This window comes from Lissotriton vulgaris, chromosome 2_2 (assembly GCF_964263255.1).
Source record: "Lissotriton vulgaris chromosome 2_2, aLisVul1.2, whole genome shotgun sequence".
Lineage (NCBI taxonomy): Eukaryota > Metazoa > Chordata > Amphibia > Caudata > Salamandridae > Lissotriton > Lissotriton vulgaris.
This window is the reverse complement of record NC_141688.1, coordinates 317981884-318004446: the sequence shown is the minus strand read 5'-3', so window position 1 is coordinate 318004446 and position 22563 is coordinate 317981884. Positions and strand designations below refer to the sequence as shown.

Genomic DNA, 22563 nt, shown 5'->3' with positions numbered 1-22563 from the left:
GCCACATATTACACTGAAAAGATGCGCTACTTTGAACCCTGCCACTTTATTGCCCTATCCGGTCGAGGAGGGTCAGGAAGAAAAACATAATGATTGTGTTTTCCTGACCGAGGAACAGACAAAGGGTCGTGTCGATTTACAGGATGTCCCACTTCAAGATGTGGATGGGGAACTGTGGGTTGATGGATCATGTGTAAGGCTGCCAGATGGTACGACTTCCGCAGCCTATGCGATCACGACACTTAAGACAGTGGTAGAAACAGCTAGGATACCACAAAAATCGGCTCAGGCAGCAGAGCTGATAGCTTTAACAAGAGCCTGCGAATTGAGTACTGGTCTATGTGTGAATATATACACGGACAGCCGGTATGCCTTCGGAGTGGCACACGACTTCGGGCTACTCTGGAGAGAACGTGGGTTTTTGACATCACACGGAGAGCACATTATGCACGGAGAGCTAGTGCGTGGTCTCCTAAATGCGCTGCTTGGCCCAAAGAAAGTAGCGATAGTGAAGTGCAGTGCCCATAAAAAGATCACGGATAAAGTGGGCCAAGGAAATGCCTTTGCAGACAGCATAGCAAGACAAACGGCTATGTCTCGAACTAGCTCCCCCATGTACGTGATACAGTCACAGGCTGAACGATGGAGTGATGCTAGGGCAGAAATATTGGATATTCAAAAATCAGCTACTGAATCTGAACTTGCGGCATGGGCAGCAGATGGGGTACTAGATGACGAGGGTTGTTGGAGAAGCAAAGACATGGAGAAGTGGAAATTGCCTGCGGCTTACTTGCAGGCGATGGTCCAGATGACACATGGACTGGCGCATGTCGGAGCTCTTGCAATCACTCGGCTTTTAACACGAGTTTGGGAACATCCTGAGATTGCTAACACTGCGAAGAGAGTAGTGCAGACCTGCCTGGTTTGTTTACAGCACAATCCTGGAAAGGGGACCCATACTCCGAAAGGAGGGTTCGTTCCACCTTCTGCACCATTTGAGGTTCTCCAAATGGATTACATCCAACTCGAGCGCTGCAACAACCTGAAGTATGTCTTAGTGGTGGTATGTGCTTTTAGCAAATGGGTTGAGGCCTACCCCACGAAAGACAATACGGCTCTGACAACAGCCAAGGTGTTGCTTAAGGAATTCTTTCCTCGCTTTGGAGTCTGTAAATTTCTGTGGAGCGATAATGGGCCCCATTTTGTTGGAAAGATTGTGGAATATGTACTGAAGGGGTTAGGGATTCAGCAGAAGTTCCACGCTGTATTCCACCCTCAGCAGGTCTGGTCGAGCGGTATAATGCGACACTGAAGCTTAAACTGGCCAAAATTGTGGCGTCTACATCGTTGAAGTGGCCTGATGCTTTGCCGCTAGCACTACTCTCTCTTAGATCAGTACCCCATTCACGAACTGGCCTTACGCCCTATGAGGTGGTGTTTGGGCGCCCGATGAATATCTGGGGGGTGCCTAAGCCGCGATTAATACATGATGTGCCTTGTGTTATGATGAATGACTATCTGGCACGATTAACAAATGATTTGCTCTCTATTCATCAACAGGTTCGCGAAGCGCTCCCTGACAACTCTACTGGAGAGGGCCATGATCTCCGCCCTGGTGACCACGTGATGGTTCGCTCGTTTGAGAGAGCAAGCAGTCTGGAGCCCAGGTGGAAGGGCCCCGAACAGGTCCTTCTGGCAACTCGCACCGCTGTAAGAGTGACCAACAGGAAGCGGTGGGTGCATTCGACACATTGTCGCCGTGTCTCCCCGGATCTGGTGACTCCTGCTGTATTGACCGACTACAAAGAGATCTTGGAAAAAGAAAAGAGCCCAGCTGTGACGTCGACCGAAGTTGAGGGAGCCTTCCCGGACCACGCTGCTGCCGGACGAGAGCGCTACAACTTGCGCCCTCGATAAGAAGATTTTTGTTTTTTAAGACTGGTTGGTTACCGCTCCAGGTTTGTGAAACGGAAACCGGGAATTCCAAGGGGGGGGGATCAGTTCTGCCAGTGTAGCGACACCCGTCTTGGCCCGGAGAAGAAAACAACGGCTACCTCGGAGTTCAGCACCGTATTTTTTCCTTTTTTAGGTATACACGCACGTGTATCTGAGACTTTGCGAACAATTTGTGCTATTTAAGACTTTGCACGAACATTTCTGAACTATGGCAACAATGGCTTCACGTGATAAAAAAGTATTGGGTGCCTTTCTTTTTGTTCTGACTATTGTGGTGATAGCTGTTATAGCCTGGGTAGTTGAACTTGTGGTGCCTGTATGTGAACATTTGCTGCCGACTACCCCGGCTCCGTCTGAACATTTTCATTTTACATTACCTTTTCATGAAGAACGTCATAGGCAAACGTATTTAAATAACAGTTTTATTCAGATTCTTCACCACACACATAACATGACCAATACCTCAAATTGTTGGGTGTGTGGGTTGTTGCCAGGGCACCAAAAGAGAGGGGGCACCCCACTTATTCCACTCCCGTTTTCACATAATGGATCATGCAACGCTTGGTACCCCCTCCTTTTTACTCTGAGATGGCCAACCAAAGGGGGGGTGCTTTTCCGTTTGAATAAAGTATGTTCCCATGACAAGGATAGGTTTCCACGGGCTGAGGGTACTCGATTTGAATGGGAAGAGTACAGGCCTGATAACGTGTCTGCCCCACGCGTGTATAGCAACCAGAGGAATATTAATGTATCAAGTGCACATGTTATTAATGTCATTTCCACAAAAGCCGATTTATGTATCATAAATAAGGGTTCAATTGCAGTGGGGAAAAGCGAATGTAATACTACTCTCACTTTTGATAGCCCGAATGGCATCTCATTTGTTGCATCACGGAATACGTATTTTATTTGTGGAACGAAGGGTTACCACCAGCTTCCATTGGGGTGGTTGGGCACATGCTATGTATCGTATGTACTACCACCTGTATTTATTGCCCCACCAATGTAGCACAATGATTACACGTTATATCATGACTTCGTCCTGAATAGGGTTAAGCGAACTGTTGTTCTGGATGACATTGACCAGACTGATACTGCCTTGCAACAGTATGTGGACTTTAATTTGGGACTATTCTCCTTTGTGGGGGCCGCACTGAACAGCCGGAAAATCAGACGACTGACACGTGTTGTCGAGGCTGTAGCGAATGACACTGCCATTGCTCTGGGGAACATTACCGAGGAACTACAGATTTCCAGGATTGTTACGCTCCAAAACAGGATGGTGTTGGATGTCGTTTTGGCTGATCGTGGGGGGGCATGTAGAATTATCGGAAGCAGCTGTTGTGTATATGTCCCGGACAATTCTCCATCTGTTTATGATGCCATCTCCAAGCTTCACAAGATTGCAGCTGAAATACACCCAGACAATGGAACTTGGACACTTTCGGGATGGTTCTGGTCCATGCTTGCTACTTGGGGCTGGAAACTGTTGACGATTCTGTGTATACTTGTGGGAGCAATGTTTTTCATATGTCTGTGTATTCAATGTGGCCCAGCCCTATGTTCTATGTGCCTTTCAACTTGCATACCATCGAGACGAGCTCTTGCTCATGACAAAATGATGCTTCATAAAGAAGTAACACAAATCATGTTAATAGATATTGAGGACGAACATCCTGATTATGTTCATTATGAGGTAGATTCAGCTAAACGCTAAAAGGGTCGTCTGTCGTAATTGGCCTGGCCGCGTTAGCGATTAGCTGAACCTACACGTTGTCCTCCTTAACTTGGCTATATACGAAAACGCCATTTTGAATACTGTGGCGGCCATCTTAGATCATAAGCGGCCTCGTGGCCGGCGTGCCCTTTAGTCCGTTGTCCGTTCCAATGACCACTTCAGTCTGCCCAGCAACAGGCTATTTTTAGTATTGGTCAAGCTTGCACATGCGCAGTCCCAACTGACCAGTAAGCCTTTAGGAATGTGCGCCAAACTGACCAGCGGAGTTGTGCCCCCTCCAATGAGCTGGCAGTGTTCCAAAACATGACCATATATGTACATAAATGTGTTCTGTCTTGTGCCGCCTATCTTTTATTGCCCCTAACTGTATATAAATTGGGGTCACACCGGTGTTCGGTGTGATACCTCTTGCATTACCGAAGGGTGCTGTTTGAGTGTACCACCACCCCATGGGGTCTTAATAAACTTGTTCTTTGCCTTTTACAGTTTCCGTGCCAACAGTTCTTGAGTGTAAGTGGGTTATCTTCGGAGCATGTAGGCCTTGGGAACCCTGATTACTTCAGTCTGACTCTCAGGGTGTGTGTTAGTGATTCTGATGCAGTGCACACTGCAAACTGACTCCTAGGGTATGTGTAAGGATTCTGATGCAGTGCACACTGTAGACTCCCAGGAAGTGTGTTAGTGATTATGATGCAGTGCACACTGCAGTCTGACTCCCAGGGTTTGTGATTCCGATGCAGTGCACACTGACTGCTAGGGTGTGTGTTTGTGATTAAGATGCAGTGCACACTGCAGACTGACTCCCAGGCTATGTGTTAGTGATTCCGATGCAGTGCACACTGCACACTGACTCCCAGGCTGTGTGTTAGTGATTCTGAAGCAGTGCACACTGCAGACCGACTCCCAGGGTGTGTGTTTGTGATTCTGATGCAGTGCACACTGCAGACTGACATCTAGGGTGTGTTAGGGATTCTGATGCTGTGCACACTGCAGACTGACTCCCAGGGTGTGTGTTAGTGATGCTGATGCAGTGCACACTGCAGTCTGGCTCCCAGGGTGTTTGTTTGTGATTCCGATGCAGTGCACACTGCAGGCTGACTCCCAGGGTGTGTGTTTGTGATTCTGAAGCAGTGCACACTGCAAACTGACTTCCAGGGTGTGTGTTTGTGATTCCGATGCAGTGCACACTGCAGACTGACTACTAGGGTGTGTAAGGGATTCTGATGCAGTGTACACTGCAGTCTGACTCCCAGGGTGTGTTAGTGATTCTAACGCAGTGCACACTGCAGACTGACTCCCAGGATGTGTGTTAGTGATTCTGATGCAGTGCACACTGCAGTCTAACTCCCAGGCTGTTAGTGATTCTGATGCAGTGCACACTGCAGACTGGTTCCCAGGGTGTGTGTTAGGGATTCTGATGCAGTGGACACTGCAGACTGACTCCCAGGGTGTGTGTTAGTGATTCTGATGCAGTGCAGACTGTAGACTACCAGAATGTGTGTTAGTGATGCTAATGCAGCGCACACTGTAGTCTGACTCCCAGGGTGTGTGTTTGTGATTCTGATGCAGTGCACACTGCAGGCTGACTCCCAGGGTGTGTGATAGTGATTCTGATGCAGTGCACACTGCAGGCTGACTCCCAGGGTGTGTGTTTGTGATTCCGATGCAGTGCACACTGCAGACTGACTACTAGGGTGTGTGTTGGGGATTCTGATGCAGTGCACACTGCAGTCTGACTCCCAGGGTGTGTGTTAGTGATTCTAAAGCAGTGCACACTGCAGACTGACTCCACCGGTGTGTGTTTGTGATTCTGATGCAGTGCACACTGCAGACTGACTCCCAGGATGTGTGTTAGTGATTCTGATGCAGGGCACACTGCAGTCTGACTCCCAGGCTGTGTTAGTGATTCTGATGCAGTGCACACTGCAGTCTGACTCCCAGGCTGTGTTAGTGATTCTGATGCTGTGCACACTGCAGTCTGACTCCCAGGGTGTGTGTTAGTGATTCTGATGCAGTGCTCACTGTAGACTACCAGGAAGTGTGTTAGTGATGCTGATGCAGTGCACACTGCAGTCTGACTCCCAGGGTGTGTGTTTGTGATTCTGATGCAGTGCACACTGCAGGCTGACTCCCAGGGTGTGTTTTAGTGATTCTGATGCAGTGCACACTGTAGACCACCAGGAAGTGTGTTAGTGATGCTGATGCAGTGCACACTGCAGGCTGACTCCCAGGGTGTGTGTTAGTGATTCTGATGCAGTGCACACTGCAGTCTGACTCCCAGGGTGTGTGTTTGTGATTCTGATGCAGTGCACACTGCAGGCTGACTCCCAGGGTGTCTGTTTGTAATTCCGATGCAGTGCACACTGCAGTCTGACTCCCAGGGTGTGTGTTAGTGAGTCTGATGCAGTGCACACTGCAGTCTGACTCCCAGGCTGTTAGTGATTCTGATGCAGTGCACATTGCAGTCTGACTCCCAGGCTGTGTTAGTGATTCTGATGCAGTGCACACTCCAGTCTGACTCCCAGGCTGTGTTAGTGATTCTGATGCTGTGCACACTCCAGTCTGACTCCCAGGCTGTGTTAGTGATTCTGATGCAGTGCACTCTGCAGTCTGACTCCCAGAATGTTTTTTTCATACCTGCACAGAACATGTTGCTGGTGACTTTGATTTTGGTTGAGGCTTTGCAGGTTTCTTGGTCCACGATTGGCAGATTGACCTGCTGCAGGACCTGGGGAAGGGCCTGCCCCCCCGAAGTCCAGGTCTCTTGCAGGTTCCCCCAGCCGGACACGCGCCCTTTGTGTCTGTTCAGCATCAACCTGAAGAGTTTGGAAAGAAGGCCATATTCTGTTAGTTTCAGTTCATCTCAGAGTGTAATAGTAAAGCCAAATTCTGGGTGCCTGGGCACAAACTATGTCCATCTTTATGGGAGGGCTCGTCATGGTCAAAGCGCAGAAGTTCACCACTGATACATACTATATATGTACATACATAATGGGAGCTCCTTGGGGTTGGTTGCATGGGGCCATGTTTGTAGTTTTACTGGTGAGAAACTGTCCTTGTGTTACATGATGGGAGATCCTCAGGGATGGCTGCACGTGGTCATGTTTGTTATTTTACTGGTAAGAAACTGGCCTCTTGTGTTACATGATGGGAGTGTAGGAAGCTGACTCGGTATATACTATAGCAAACTAAGGTACAGTGTGCACAGAGTCCAGGGAGTCCCTATTGGTATAGCAGAGGCTAAATTAGATAATCACTAAGAGCTCTCTTTGTGGTAGAGTGAGCGAGCAGTTTGGCTTATCTGAGGGTGTGTTAAGCATTTACTGTATTCACTCAGGCAAGACTGATGGCACGCACTCAGGGCCAGAATCCAGACCATTTAGGTAAGTATAACAAGCATTCACAATGCAATAGGTCTCGCATTAGGAAAGTTTGAGCTATTGGTCTTGTAAATGACAAATATTTTATTTGTGTTCGTTTTGAAAATAGCGAAATTAATAGCTTTGTCATTTACAATGCCAATACTTTTAACTTTTGCAAATGTGACACCTATAGCATTTGTAATGCAACATGTTTTGTATTTACATGACTTAGATGTATTGATATTACAAATAACAATGGCTTTTAATTTTTTAAAATAATTAGTTGTTGTTGAATGGTTGCACAGATTGATGCGGTGGTGGCGCTCAGTGATGTTGTGGTGGTGACGAGTGATGCTGCAGCGTTCAGTGATGCTGTGGTAGCGCATAGTGATGTTGTAGTGCCCCTGAGTGATGCTGTGGTGGTGCGATAGATAGATAGAGTGAGGGCGATAGATAGACAGAGGGAGGGCGATAGATAGATAGAGTGAGGGCGATCGATAGATAGAGTGAGGGCGATCGATCGATAGAGTGAGGGCGATAGATAGAGTGAGAGCGATAGATAGATAGTAAGGGCGATAGATAGCTAGAGGGCGATAGATAGAGGGTGATAGATAGAGTGCGATAGCTAGAGTGAGGGGGATAGAGTGAGGGTGATAGATAGTTAGATAGTGAGGCTGATAGATAGATAGATTGATAGATAGAGAGTGAGGGAGATAGATAGATAGAGTGAGGGAGATAGATAGATAGAGTGAGGGCGATAGATAGATAGATAGATAGATAGATAGATAGATAGATAGATAGATAGATAGATAGATAGATAGATGGATGGATAGAGTGATGGCGACAGATAGATAGAGTGAGGGCGATAGATAGATAGATAGATGGATAGAGTGATGGCGCCAGATAGATAGAGTGAGGGCGATAGATAGATGTGTGTGGTTGTGTGTGTGTGTGGTTGTTTGTGGTTGTATGTGGAGGGTGAAGTTGGAGGGTGGAGTCGCAGTTGGCAGATGGTGACCTGCAGAGGGCGTGAATGGGAAGAGCTGCCGGCTGTGGGAGGTGGGAGGGGAAGTAGGAGACTGCTGGTGTGCGCACGTGGGGGGCGGGGAGCGGAAGCCTTTGAAGTGTGATGTGAGGCACAGACAAATGGTGGTTTGTGACGTGGCTGGTTTGTGCACGCGCATAGATCATATGAACTGTGGCTAATCCGCCATTGATAGACTGTTCTTTTGCCCTTACTATAATCTCCGCCAGCAATGCGCAAGCGCATTGGCAGGCCGAGACCTAAAAAGCAGTAACTCGCATCTTGTACTCAAGGATGCTCATTCTAGTCACCTCTTCTACGCAAACTGCTGACCTAGACAAGGTTAGTCTACAGCCGACGAGAGAAAAGGCACATACAAAAGGGAGACGCACACAGTGGCCCATACTTGTATGTTTGGAGTTGGCAGTCCTTTTGAGATTGTGTGTGCAGAGAGGTTGGCATTATCATTATTTGTAATATTTTAGTAAGTTGTCCTTATTATTTTTGCTCCTTTTGTTTAAAAACACAGACGAAAGACCATTTCTCTCTATCACAATTTCAAAGGTAAACGTTTAAGTGACTATTTACTGAACTAAGTGACAGTTCAGCACAACAAATTGGTAAAAAGATAGGGTCTGGTTCGCAAAGCAATTTGCACCCTGAAGGTGGATTTACGAGTGCAACCGGCTTGTGTTACAGGTGTGTCCTCTAGTTTTGTGTTCCCAAAATGTTGATTAACATTCAGAAAATAATGGAATCAGCAGAAGTATTACCTGTGCACAGATCTTTTTTGGGACAGGGTGTGGACATTCTGAGGCAGAGATGCCTTGCAAAGTCCATGGACACCCACAAAACTGAAAGTTTGTGGGTTTTTTAACATTTAAAAGACACCTGCACAAAGGAAACATCTCACCATTTTAAAATGCAATTGCAATGTTGTATCACGTGTTTTAGGCGCCTAAAGATGCAGTGCGCATATTTACACGTGCATACATGGAAACCCGTGTAAGCAACACTGAATTTTTTAAATAATTCTACTTCCAATCCTGTGCATTTGCAACTTGTTAGTCAGAGATGCGCTCCAAATGTAGACGGAATCACGTTCGAGCATTTCCACCTGTTTGCCTGAAGAACGGACGAGTGTGAGACACCGTGTTAGTGTGTGCACGTTCCCCGTGTGATCGTTCCCCAAGCATAGCTCTGCAGACACGCACCATCCCGTCTGAACGCTGTGCCCGGCTCTCAAGGTGAAATGGGCACCCGAGGCATCACTGTGGAGGCCTTAAGGACCGTGAGAGCAGTCTGCGTGCAGAGGGGAGCCCCACAGCAGGCTGCAAATAGTCTGTTCAGGTCTGTGGACCATGTCCGCACCAGCTCAAGCCCCCGTGGATAAAGAAGTGCACAGAAGCCTCAGCAGCTCCGCCTTTCACCCACGCCGCGATCTTGACGCAGGCATTGCAGGCCTCAGCAGCTACGCCTTTCAACTGCTCCGAGATCTCGATGCAGACACTGCAGGCCTCAGCAGCTCCGCCTTTCATCTGCGTCGAGGCCGAGACCTCGACGCAGACTGTCTCTTTCTCGAACACCGCTCTCATGGTCGGGGCACAGGTGTCACAGCAGAGCGGGGGCCAATCAACCGAGCTAGTACACTGGTAAGTTCAGCCTGCAGCGATGCAGGAATTCATGACTTTACTAGAAGTGGAACTGTGAAGCATTAATAAAAATACTAATAAAATCATATAATATGAGCAGTTTATTTTTGGGAAATACTAATCACACACTATCCAATCATTACCCAATGTTATATATATGGCGTTGATTGGAGTCCTGGTTAGTATCACGCCGGGCCCGTGCAAACTCTTAAAACTACAACAAATGACCGTTATTATTCTATAGGAAAGGCGACCACCCTACTCCTACCTCTCTGCCAAGCATGATTCCCTCCTGATTTTAAGGCCCAGACAAGGTCATTTTCTTCTCAGCGTCCACCATGGAGCAGCGGTGGGGCTGACTGACAATGTGCATCAGGTCACACGCTGGTAAACTCCCCTCGGGCGCGGCTGCTCAACTTGTGGCCCTAAAGAGCTGCCGGGGCCCTTTAAACTATTCTTAAGGCTGTACCATGAGTACCCCTTGGTGTCTGGAGCCGCGCTCCTGCAGTTACTGGGGTGGGTCGAGGTGAGGTGAGGTGCACCCGGACGCAGGGCTTCAGCATTCCCTGGCTCTGTCGTCCGTTGATGCAGCGTTTCGATGAAGTGCTCGGCGCCTTGTGTTCTACTGTGTAGTTAAGAATCTATAATTCACTCTTGGTACAGTAAAGCATGCAGTACGGCAGGAGCCAGGGGTGGCCCTGTCTGATGGGGGCGCTTCGATGCACGAAAGAGTCTGCACCAGGCATTGAAGAGGATGCAGACCCGGTGGAAGCCCAGCCCATGCCCCCGCCCCCTCTCCTCGGTGTCTGCCCCGTCTCAGGGCCCTGCCCCACCTGTGATGTGCTTCATCATCACAGCTAGAGTTAGACCCAGGCGCTGCAGCTTAAGCCCTGCAGTGCCGGGCCTACATGCCAGTCACCGAGCTGCGCCACCCTTTCCCAACTCCTACCAGAGAGGCGTGAAATACAAACCTTGAGTCTGTGACTGCGCAGGGAACAGGTTTCACTTGGCAAAGAAAAAAAGATGCCCGTCTGGGCACGAACTCTCTTAAAACAAGTATAGACGCTGTCCCTGGATCTGCGGCTCGTGCCCACATCCGTCCCGGGGAGGAGACGGGGGGGTGGGGGCGCGAGGGCTGCTCGCGCATGCGCTGTCCCTGGATCTGCCGCCGTAGTTAAGGGAATGCTGCGAGACTCATGCGGCGTAGGGAGGGGGCTACTAACTCGTGCAGCCGCCACCACCGCGGGACGAGCGGAGTCTGACAGACCCGGTGAGTGGGGGTTTGTGGGGGCACGTGTGTGTCTGTGCGCGCGTGTGTGTCTGTGTGTTATCCACTTTCTCGTAATCTGGGACAGGAGATGTGCACGGCGTGTGGGTGAACGTGCGCGCTCACATGGGGGATTCTCCTGCGCGTGCCCATCCCCTATTTCACATTCCCAGGAAGTGGGTAAAAAAAAATGCTTCGCTGGGCGCAGTGCTTTGCACTGCTTACACCAGCTCGACCTAAAAAGGAATGCTTATGTTTAATTTGTAAAACTAAGCAGATCTTGGCACAGGTGGGGAAAATATGTTTTCAAATGCAAGGCTGTACACAGGAATGCAATTGTTGTTTACATTGGCATCATTACAGGTTTGTATTATCTTTCAAAACAGTATAAAATACATAGAAATGACTTTAGGTTATTTTTAGATTACTTTTCAGTTACTTTGACTCATTGAGGTATTATGCTGAGATATCACACAATTAGTCTTTCAAAATACAGGCAAGTACAGCAGTTTTGGGTTTAAAGCACAGTTACTTTGTTTTCAATACAAAAGTCGGTACAAAACAAATCATAACATTGGTTCTTATGGGAGAAAAGAAGGTTATCGGTGCGCAGGTAAGTAAACGACCTGCAAGAATAGCTTTTAGGGGTTGGAACCAAGGTTCAGTTAGGCACTCAAATCGCACCACCAGCGGCACTAGGGTGGCCAGGTGTAGAGTGCAATAGGGTCAGGGAGCCTTTGGTCAGGGGCTGCTTACATGCAGGACACTTGGTTGTGGGAGCAAAGCTCCTGGGGTTTAAGATCAGAACTGCAGGAGACAACTATCAGCACAGGAGCTGCACCATCAGCAGCACAGAAGCTGCCGAATACAGAGCGCCAAGAAGACGTTGGGTGCAAAAACAACAGTTGATGGACAGAATGCAGAACAATGTCATACATTCACCCACACCACTGGAGTCAAGCTATCCTGGCTGAAGACGGCTGATAGCCAGAAACCGGTCCTAGGATGCTTGATTCCGCTCCAGGAAAGACATGGCTTGGCATTTCCGACTGGTCTGTTCGCCATGAGGCACAGGGTCAAGGCTGATTTGCATATGGCCATGTCTGAACTGGGGTGGTGTAGAGTGCAATAAAACAATGGATTTAGGCCCAGATCTCTGTACTGGGGGGAATGTATGACATTGTTCTGCATTCTGTCCATCAACTGTGGTTTTTGCATTTGTCACCCCGAGTGGGATGAGTCCCTTGCTCTCCATACCACTGGAGTCAAGCTATCCTGGCTGAAGACGGCTGATAGCCAGAAACCGGTCCTAGGATGCTTGATTCCGGTCCAGGAAAGACGTGGCTTGGCAGTTCGGGCTGGACTGTTCCCATGAGGCACAGGGTCAAGGCTGATTTGCATATGGCCATGTCTGAACTGGAGTGGTGTGGAGTGCAAAAAAAACGATGGATTTAGGCCCAGATCTCTGTACTGGGGGAATGTATGACATTGTTCTGCATTCTGTCCATCAACTGGTTTTTGCAAGAAGACGTCGGGAGCCCTCTGGTTTTCAATGAAGATCTCCGATTTGAAAGAAAAGCTGCAGGCTTGGGCAAGGAGGGTTCCTGAAGGCGACCACCAGCAAGAGATGTAAATTGGGTTCTTGGGGGATGCCCGGACACCATCAGATGCGCCATCCAAGGCTGTGGCTGGTCGGTTGCAGGGCGCGTCGGATCTTCTTACCAGCTTCGGTCAGGTGACCCCTCAGGTTGAGGCTCCCAGCATCAATCTGAAGCTGGAGGAAGGTCAGAGATCACCAAATCCCAGGTCAGGATAGCTGGCGAGACCTACTTGTGTTGGGCACCTCGATTTCGGGCCGTGGGCGTCGGGTGCAGATCTGCGGAGCCACCTGGATCCGGCTTCTGAGTTGGAGTCTTTGGTTGAGCAAATCCGGAGACAGTGTCTTTTAGATGAAGGCAGGGCAGGTCCTCTGGGTTCTGGATGGCTTCTGGCTGCTGAACAGGCTGGAGTTACAGGTAGGAGTCTGGCTGGAACAGGCCGGTAGGGCCGGGGTCAAAGCAGTTGGTGTCCTCTTCTTCCTGGGTCAGCATGGCTCTTCGGTCCTTCTTCATTCTTCTTATCTAATCTGAGTAGGCAAGGTTCAGGGTTTAGGGGCATTACATGGGTGTCCAGGTCAGGACCAAAAGGTCCCTTCCTTGGGGTGAGTACACCCCCTAGTATGCCACCCTCCAGTGGGAGAAGGGCATGATCCTCTCTGATTGGCTGGGTCCCCTCATCTTGAAGATAGAGGGTACTGAGATGTGTGCTTGATCTCGCCTCCCCTACCTGATGGAAGGGGTTGGCAAAGGTGGTCACACCTCTCCTCCTAACTTGGTTTTCCTGCCGATTCTCCCTCCCAAAGTGAGGGTCAGAACCGGTGGGAGCCAGTTGCTGGGGGCAGCAAAAGGCAGAGTCAGCTAACAAAGGCGGCAGGCCTTTGAAGCTTACCCTTCGTGGACCCAGCCCATCCTGGAGGAGGAGGAGGCAGGACACCTCTGCCTAGGATTGGCTTTGTTTCTGGATCCAGAGAGTGGAGGCCCTCTACCCTGGAGTCCAAAAACGTGTCTGGTGGTGGCAAATGGTGGGCAGCCATGCAGGAACCACACCAGGGCTGCATGTTTTTCTGGGTTGCATCTCTAAGATTTCTTCTGAGTATGTTAATTAAATCCCTCACTAGTATCAGTGTGGGTGTACTGTGCTTGGAAGTTTGCTACCAAACTTCTCAGGTTTCAGTAAAGCCATTATGGAGCTGGCGAGTTTGTAATGAACAACTCCCAGACCATATACTCTTTATGGCTTTACTGCACTTACAAGGTCTAAGAATGGACGTAGACATTGTAGGGGTAGAGTGCTCATGCTAGTGTACTATAATAATCTGGCAGACTGCATCATCTTGAAAAAGGTTTATTTAATGTCAGCACAGCAAAAACATCCGTCCATCCGCGACTCCAGATGCAACTGAAACCCAGATGGAATCTATAACAAAGGATCGAAGCAGAACATGGACCACCGTACAAAGATACACATAGCGCATGCCATGCAAGGAAAGGCTGTGTGATCATTATTATTATAGTGACAGCATATCTAAAGGTACAGAATGTAACACATCCCCCTTATTAAAATACATGTAAAAAAAAGAAAACAACAAAACTAAACCAAAATCTTGTGGCAAGGATATGCCCATCTTAATATTAGTAGAATACATAGTACTAAACAAAATCATCCAATTTTTTTTAAATTGTCTTATGTGATTAGAAAACTTTACTCTTGAAGCCACAGTATTATTTTCACACTCACTTTGGGAAATATCATATTGAACAACATGGTGCTCATTACTAAGATTCTCCTCTTTATTGTAAAGCTCATCAACTTTTACAAAGTAATTATTAGGAGGTTTAGCTACACTCCTTATATTCCACACTTTCCCATCTTCAGTGATAACACCATTGGTGAAAACGTTCTTAATTTGTATAGCTTTACCAAACTTGCTTGCACCCTTATGAACAAAACCAGGGCTCAAGATCCTGACCCAATCACCAACTTTAAACACATGCATCTGTCTTCCACTTGTTATCATACCAAAATTTTTTTTGTCTTGCGTATTTTTCACTTTCCTAGCAGTGTCATTTACACACTCTCTCTCTACACAATCCTTCCTGCACTTTTCTTTGAACCACCAGGGACAAACACTGGAATCCGGATCTCTCCCTTTCAACAATTTAAATGGACGAATTTCTGTAGTGGTATGCGGAGTAATACGATATAGCCATAACATTTCTCTCAATGCACTCAACCTACCACTGCCTTACTTAATGGCCTCTATCACAAAACCTTTCAAAAAGCGATTAAAGCGTTCAACTTGTCCATTTTCATATGGTTCGTGCAATGATGTAAAAATATGTTTAATACCGCAATTGTTTAAAAATATATTCATCACAGATGACGTCAATTGCACACCATTATCCGTGACTGACTAAAGTTGACGGACATCCTTCACGTGCAAACACTTCCTTAAGAAAATTTATGACAGCTCAAGTGGTTGCCGGCGATACAAATTTCACCTCTGGCCATTTGGCGTGTTAATCAACTACCAAAAGTGCGAAGCGAGACTTTTCTGGCAATTATTAAAAGGTCCTGGGGTGTGTGGCTTAGCGGGCTACCATGGAAGACGCAGCCTAGAAGAGCTCTGTCCTGCCCGTAACTTATCCGACGAGTAAACCTATCTCCCCTGACCGTACGGCTGCCCAAAACGGATGCATAGCCTACGGAACCGAGTTGCTACGTTCCGGTGGCGTTCCCTAAGTGCTGGAGGTCCCGATCGCCGAGAGGAGGGGAGAGACAGTCGGCGGCCTAGTCAGGTGAAGTACAGCCGGGACCTCGAGTTTGGTGCTCCCCGAGCCAGGAGCACCGAAGGCGGCAGCGTACGTCGGAGCGAGGCCTGGGGGTGCGGGAGTGTCCCGACCTCCCCTAGCAGTCTGTAGCGGGCCTCGCAGACACCTCGAACAGTGGCGGCTGCCAGTGGGAAGCCCGATTCCCCTGAAGGTGGCGGAGGTGCTGGGGCCTCCATAACGTGAGGCCTAGGGCTCAAAATGCAGCCGGGGACTAAAGTTTGGCGACATCGGTGGAGACGCCCAGGCAGTGGATGCCCTCGGCAGGGGATCGGGGGGCTTATCGGCATTCAGAGAGGATACAGGGGTGCACTAGGCCTACAATAGAGACTGGCAGTTGGGGCGGCTGCTCCGGAGCGCACTGGTCCCAGTGGAACACTATCGGCTTCAAAGGGCCCAGAGTCAGGAAATGCACGACGGCAGGGGCGACGTATAAGGGGCCCTAGGAACCTGCTACTGGCGGAGGACAGTCAAGTAAGGGGCCAGGCCTCTGCATGGACCTGTGGTGCTGGGACTTTATACGACAAGGCCTGACAACCTGTAGTGCAGCCTGGGAACGAGAGTGGTGTGCCACCCGAAAGGACGGCCCTCACATCACGACATCGTAGGAAGGAAACCGGGGGGCAGGTCGGCCCCCGGAGGGTGCTGCAGCGGAGTACAAGGCCGGACGCAGGGAACGGCGAATGCATCGGGCCTAAGAGGGTTCCGTAGCCTGAACAGGGATCTGGACAGTGAGCTGGAGGGTGCCACCCATGGCACCATCCAGGGGGCCAGGAGCTGAGGTGTGAAGTTGAGCGACATTGGGCGGACTCTTGCGACGGATGAACAGTGGGTCCCTGGTCGGCCTCCCGCGTGACATCTAGGCAGGACAGGTACGGCTACGGTCTTGGAGACGTGGTGGGACCCCCATACATGACATCCCCCGGTAGTACTGGACACGACACCCTAGGACACAAGCAGCTGGACCCACGGTGAGTGCCCTCGGCCACAATCCACAATGACCAGAGGCGGGAGCGGTGGAGGGACTTTGAAGCAAGGGCCCATTGACAAATACACTGGGCCGAGTGGAGGCGCTGGGGCCACGGGGGGCCACCAAGCCCCGGGGCCGGACAATGCAGCACTGATGGCAGCAATAACCCAATCCAGGGATATGTTGGATGCGAAGATCGGAGCTGTGGGGGCGGATGTCACACTGATGCGCCAGGATCTGCGAAATGCCGTGGCCCGCATCACGGAGGTCGAAACCAGAATATTGGGAGTAGAGGACGATGTGGCGATCCTGAAGCGAAAGGTGGCCAGCATGGAGGGTGTTCAGAAAGGCCTGGCACTCTGAGCAGAAGATGCGGAAGGGCAGGCACGGCGGAACAACTTGAGATTTGTAGGGTTCCCAGAGGGCTGGGAGAAGGGCAATATGGAGAGTTTCTTGACCCAGTGGATGGAAAGCTGGCTCCCGCCCGACTCCCTTTCAAGATGCTTCGTAATAGAGCGGGCGCATAGAGCCCTTATACAAAAGCCGCCTGTGGGGTCCCGCCCCCGGCCCTTGATAGCCAAATTATTGAAGTACCACGATCAGGACACTATTCTACGACAGGCGCAGGAACCCCTCTTGTGTGAAAATCAGAAAATCCTGATCTTTCCGGACTATACCAGGCTCGTACAGCAACAAAGACAATTGTTTACGGCGGCCAAGACGCGCCTACGTGATCTCAAGCTCTCGTATGCCTTATTCTACCCGGCCCGCCTGCGAGTGGTCTAGCAATCCTGCACTCTTTTCTTCGACACCCCAGAGGAAGTGTTCCACTGGACTGATGAGACGGTAAAAGTGAGGGTGCATACTCCGCCGGGCCGAGACTCGGATTCCTCATCGAGTGGTGCACCGGCGCAGGCCCCCCGACGATCGCTGAGCAAAAGTAACTGGAGATCCAGATCTAGTAGGCGCTCTACCTCCGGGGGGCGGCAGATGGGAAGACGGCTGCCCCCCGACGACGGCTCCTTGAATATTCGACCTACGAGCGGCAGAACTTTGGTGCGCATGTACATCTGCGGTGACTGGTAGGATGGGGGAATCCCCACTGAGCGATCTTGGGGCTGAGAGGAACGACCGAGAGAGACTATTGTGCTATAGTGATTTTGATTATACGGGGCGGCAGCAGGGGCGGGTGGGGGGGGTACTGTATTAGGGGCGAACGCTTTCCCCTTGTTCAGAGTTTGTTTCTTGGGGGGGGGGGGGAGTTGGGTGAATGGGTTGTTTATTGGGGATCCATTGGTGTGGACGACCTCGGGTCCCGCGTTTGGGATCAGGGGTTGCCCATGCCGCAACAGGTACTTCAGTGTCCTTGAGGTATGGGGGGGGGGCGTGTTTGGGGGGAGGGGAGGGGTGGGTGTTGGGGGGTGTATATTTGGGTTGAGCTGCACGATTCTACTGAGATCTCACTGGTATGTGTGTACACATCTACAAGGCCCAGCGGGTGGGCATACACCCTATATCTCCCCAGATGGCTGATGAAGGAACTAGGCCGCTGAACCCCAGGGCTTCAATGTATGTCCTAAGCTGGAATGTGCGGCGAGTGCTTGAAAAGGTTAAGAGAGGGGCGGTTCTGCGACAGGCGAAAAGAGAAAAAGCAGATATCTTGCTATTGCAAGAAACACATTTATTGGGCAACAAAATACTATGTTTACAATGGTATAATTACCAACAGGTTTATCATGCTGGGTTTGTTAGAGGGTCCAGGGGGGTGGCCATATTGGTGCATCACAGACTGTCGTATGTTCACTCGACGCAGTGGGTTGGCCCGCAGGGCCGATATGTTTTTATTAAAGGAACGATTGGTGAGGAGCCTATGGTGTTTGGGAGTGTAAATGCCCCACCTCCGTTGCAGTGGTCGCTTTTAGAGAAGCTGTTTGCAGTATGGGCGGATATTTCCGAGGCACCAGCAGTGATTGAGGGAGACTGGAATGATGTTGTGGACTGCCGTGTGGATCGATGTCGACCGGGGGGTGGGCAGGTAGCCGACACACCCAAGTGGGAGATATGATTAAGGGTATGGGTTAGGTGGACACATGGAGCTATTTACATGCACAGAGCAGGGAATATTCTTTCCTATCAGCGGTCCATAAATCCTTCTCGAGATTGGACTATATATTCGTTCCCCGCGCAGTGATCAGTCGGGTGGAATCGGCGGTGATTTCACCGCGTGGGTTGTCGGATCATTCCCCGGTGGCGGTAGAATTCCGTCTGGATAAGGGCGGCAGCCCTTTCTGTGGCGCCTCTCCACATGGCATCTCCAACGGGAGGATTATAGGAAACATATGGGGGAGGCCATAACACACTTCTTAGGTGAAAATGTTGGTTCAGTGACGGACGCTGGGACGGTGTGGGAAGCCTTGAAACCCACGCTGCGTGGAGTGGTCATAGCTTGGTGCGCGGCAGCCCGAAGGCAGCGCAGGGAGGATTTAGTGAGAGCTACAGCAGATATTGAGGCCTTGGAGAGACGTTGCAGTGGAGAAGGGGACTGTCAGTTGATGGGGCAACTTCAGCTAGCACAGCAGTCCTATGCGTCCCTATTACTGAATGAGGCGCGACAGGTGTGGTTGGCGACACACAGCAGAGTCTATCAGTGGGGGGGATAAATCAGGTACGATGTTACACAGGCTCTGTCAAAATACATTCCAAGCACAGACCGTACCGGGGATCAGGGATATTGTAGGGGCCCGATCACAGACCCAAAGGAACTGGCAGACAGCTTCGCAGCCTATTATGCCTAGCAATATGCCCAGTGGGAACACCTCTCAGCGGCCGAGGTAGACAAATTCATCACGAACCTACCACCACGCGCGGTGTCTGAGAACATGAAAGAGAGCCTTGAATGTCCATTGACTGCTGAAGAGCTGGGCACGGCCCAGGGGAAGCTTAACACTGGGAAGGCACCGGGACCCAATGGGTTCCCGAGTGAATCTTTTAAGAAGTATCACCTATGGAGCGGTGTTGGAAGAGGCTAGAGAGCGAGGTAGCCTTCCGGCGGACTGGAGACATGCAGAGGTGGTAGTGTTCCACAATCCAGGTAGGCCCCCGGATCAGCATGAGTCTTACTGAACGATATCCCTCCTGAATGTGGAGGCTAAGATATTGGCCAAGGCGTTGGCAAACCGTCTTCTCCCACACATAGCAGGACTGGTTCACCCAGATCAGACCGGGTTTATGCCCATAGGGCGACGAGACACAATATTAGACGCGCCCATATTGCGGTGGCAGCAGTTAGGGGCACTGGGGAGCAAGCAGCACTCCTATTGGCCGATATAGATAGGGCCTTCGACTCACTGAGCTGGGTCTACCTATTTGAACTCCTGTCGCGACTTAACTTTGGGCCCCATTTCCTGTCATATCTCAAACTACTGTATACAGACTTGACGGCATCAGTGAGGGTGGCGGGGCCATATCCCTCAAATTCTCCACCGGACATGGCACTAGGCAGGGGTGCCCCCTCTCGCCTTATCTGTTTGACCTTGCTATGGAGCCGCTGGCGGCGTGGGTGCGAATAGATGCGCAACTGCGGGGCTTTGAATGGGTGACCGGACCATCGGATAGAATAGCGCTTTACGCAGATGACGTCCTGTTCTTCATTACTAATCTTAATAGATCGGGACCGCGTATCCTAGAAATTATGCGGATATTTGGTGAAGCCTCTGGGCTCTACTTGAACCAGCGTAAATCAACCCTATGGGTCCTGGGCGAACGCTCCGGGGTTGGGACATGGGCATCCACGCTGCAGGTGGCGGTGAGAGGTCTTAAAAACTTGGGAGTGTTCCTATCCGAGACTCCCACAGTCTCTTGGGAGCGAAACGTAGCGCCAGTTTGGGACCGGGTTCAAACCGAAATGAAGATATGGTCACGCATGCCTCTCACGATATATGGCCAGTCAGCCATCTTCAAGATGGTTGCCCTCCCGCATCTCCTCTACCAACTGCAGAACCACCCCTACCCGATCCCGCCCCAAAGGTTCCGACAGGTGGATTCGGCGCTGGCACAATTCCTATGGACGGGCGGCGCTGTACGGGTGGCCCTACGCACCGGTTTCTTGTCGACATACTGTGAAGGGTTGGCAACGTCTGACATCCTGTCATACTACCAGGCATCCCACCTACTGGTCCTGAACGAGTGGTGGTACGGGGACAGGGGGGACCCTGCGTATGCTCTGGAGAGGCATCTTATGGGGTCTGATACTCTACCTACTATCCTGTACTCGGCGCCGCTGCGGAAGGTGCTGCCACCAGCCACCCAGGTCATATTTCAGATTTGGAGGCAGGCCTTACGTCGTATGGGCCGGTGGGGCTCTTTAACTGAGGATACTCCCCTGTGGCATAATGGATGCCTGCCAGCACTGGCGACCCTCCAGGGGTTCCGAGGCCGGGACAATATTGGAATTTCAACACTGGGGAATGTAATGTCAGGTACGACTCTTAAAGCCTTCCAAGACTTACGTGAGGAGTATGGGATGCCCCGGTCCCAATGTTTTAAATAGCTCCAGTTCTGCCACGCCATTACACCGAGTCTAGAGGGCCTAGACTCTTTACCCGAATTTAGCTCGCTGGAGGCGAAGGTGTTTATGGGGTACCTAGGGGATAAGAAGATATCCAGCATATATCAAACCCTGGTGACACACTGCTCTACTTCCCTGCACAAACTGAGGGATGCCTGGGAAAGAGATGTTGGGACAATGGAGGAAGAAGATTGGCGGGAGGCGCTTGAGGCCCCCAGAGGAACTGCAATTGCGATGCGATTGAGACTCGTTCAATTTAAATATCTACATAGAATTTACTTTACAAGGGAAAGACTATGGCGGGCGGGCCTGATAGCGTCCCCAGACTGCCTTCGATGTGGCCGGGAGGTGGGGACACCGATTCACACGGTATGGAGCTGTGGTTCCTTGGTCCAGTTCTGGGGGGGAGAAATGAAATGAAATGAAAATTATATTTATCTAGCGCATAATCTACCCTGAGGCCTCGCAGCGCTTTGGCTAGAATCAAAAGGCGACAGGATAGGGCGCTAACAGGCTCTTCCGAACAAATGAGTTTTTAAAAGCTTTCTAAATGCCAGCAGATTGTTATTCTCTCTAAGGGTAAGAGGAAGGGTGTTCCATATTCTCGCAGCATTGTGTGAGAATGAGCGGCCGCCCCAGCGGGCCTTGTTTATCTTGGTAGTGGTGGCCAGATGTAACGAGTTGGAGCGGAGAGCTCTGAGGGGAAGGTAGGGAGTGGCTAGAGGGTGCATTATGGCTGGACCTGTTCTGCGGATAGCTTTCTGGACCAGGCACATGGCTTTGAACTGTACCCTAGCTGCCAAAGGAAGCCAATGTAGCTTCCTCAGGGCGGGTTTGGCCGACTGCCAGCGTGGGATTTGGAAAAGCAGTCGGGCCGCATAGTTTTGGGTGACCTGGAGCTTGTTGATCGCCGCCACCGGAGCTCCCAAGTAAAGAGCATTGCCGTAATCCAGGCGAGAGAGTATCAGAGCCTGAACCATGACTCTCCTCGCCTGGAACGGAAGCAAAGGGAGAACTTCCCCAGAGAATATCCCCAGACGTGAGACTGGATCTGGAAACTATTTTGCCACAGCATCCCTGAGCGCCGAGGCGGGGTGACATCGCGTGACTCCGCCCAGGCGGCGTCCGCGCACGTGATGTCTGCGACGGCACATAAGACCCGCACCGGCACGCCTACGTCAGTTTTTTCCTTTTCCGCATGCATCGCGGATGCGTTCCTTGCTACGGACCTGTTTTGGGCCCTTTTTTCTCCAATTCTTTTGGTGGAACAGTGTGCGAATGCCTTCAGGCTTCAAAACTTGTACATTTTGTGGGCGTCTTATGTCAGCGACGGACCCGCACCTCATTTGTTTGTGGTGTTTGAGGGAGGATCATGGAACCACCAACTGTGAGGCCTGTCAACAGTTAAAGCCGAAGTAGCGGCGGGAGCGCCGCTTGAAACTTCTCTTGCGCGTCTCTCCAGGTCGAGGTCCTCCCCTCGGTCTGCTTCGGCGGACGGCTTCAGGTACGGTCATGGTCGTCGTCCTCGCCCTTCTCCGATGTCACGTGAGCATCGCTCCCCGGTGGGTACGTGCCGCAGTTTGTCCCCGGGGGCTGGTTT

General features: G+C 50.6%; 1 protein-coding gene across 1 annotated transcript in view; it reads right to left on the bottom strand.

The window, feature by feature from the left end:
• Window positions 1–22563, bottom strand: part of F2 (coagulation factor II, thrombin) — a 270935-nt gene that overhangs the window by 32088 nt on the left and 216284 nt on the right. The window contains exon 12 of the mRNA XM_086959673.1: window positions 6332–6510. Coding sequence (XP_086815799.1) covers window positions 6332–6510 — 179 coding nt within the window. The remainder of the gene's footprint in view (window positions 1–6331; window positions 6511–22563) is intronic.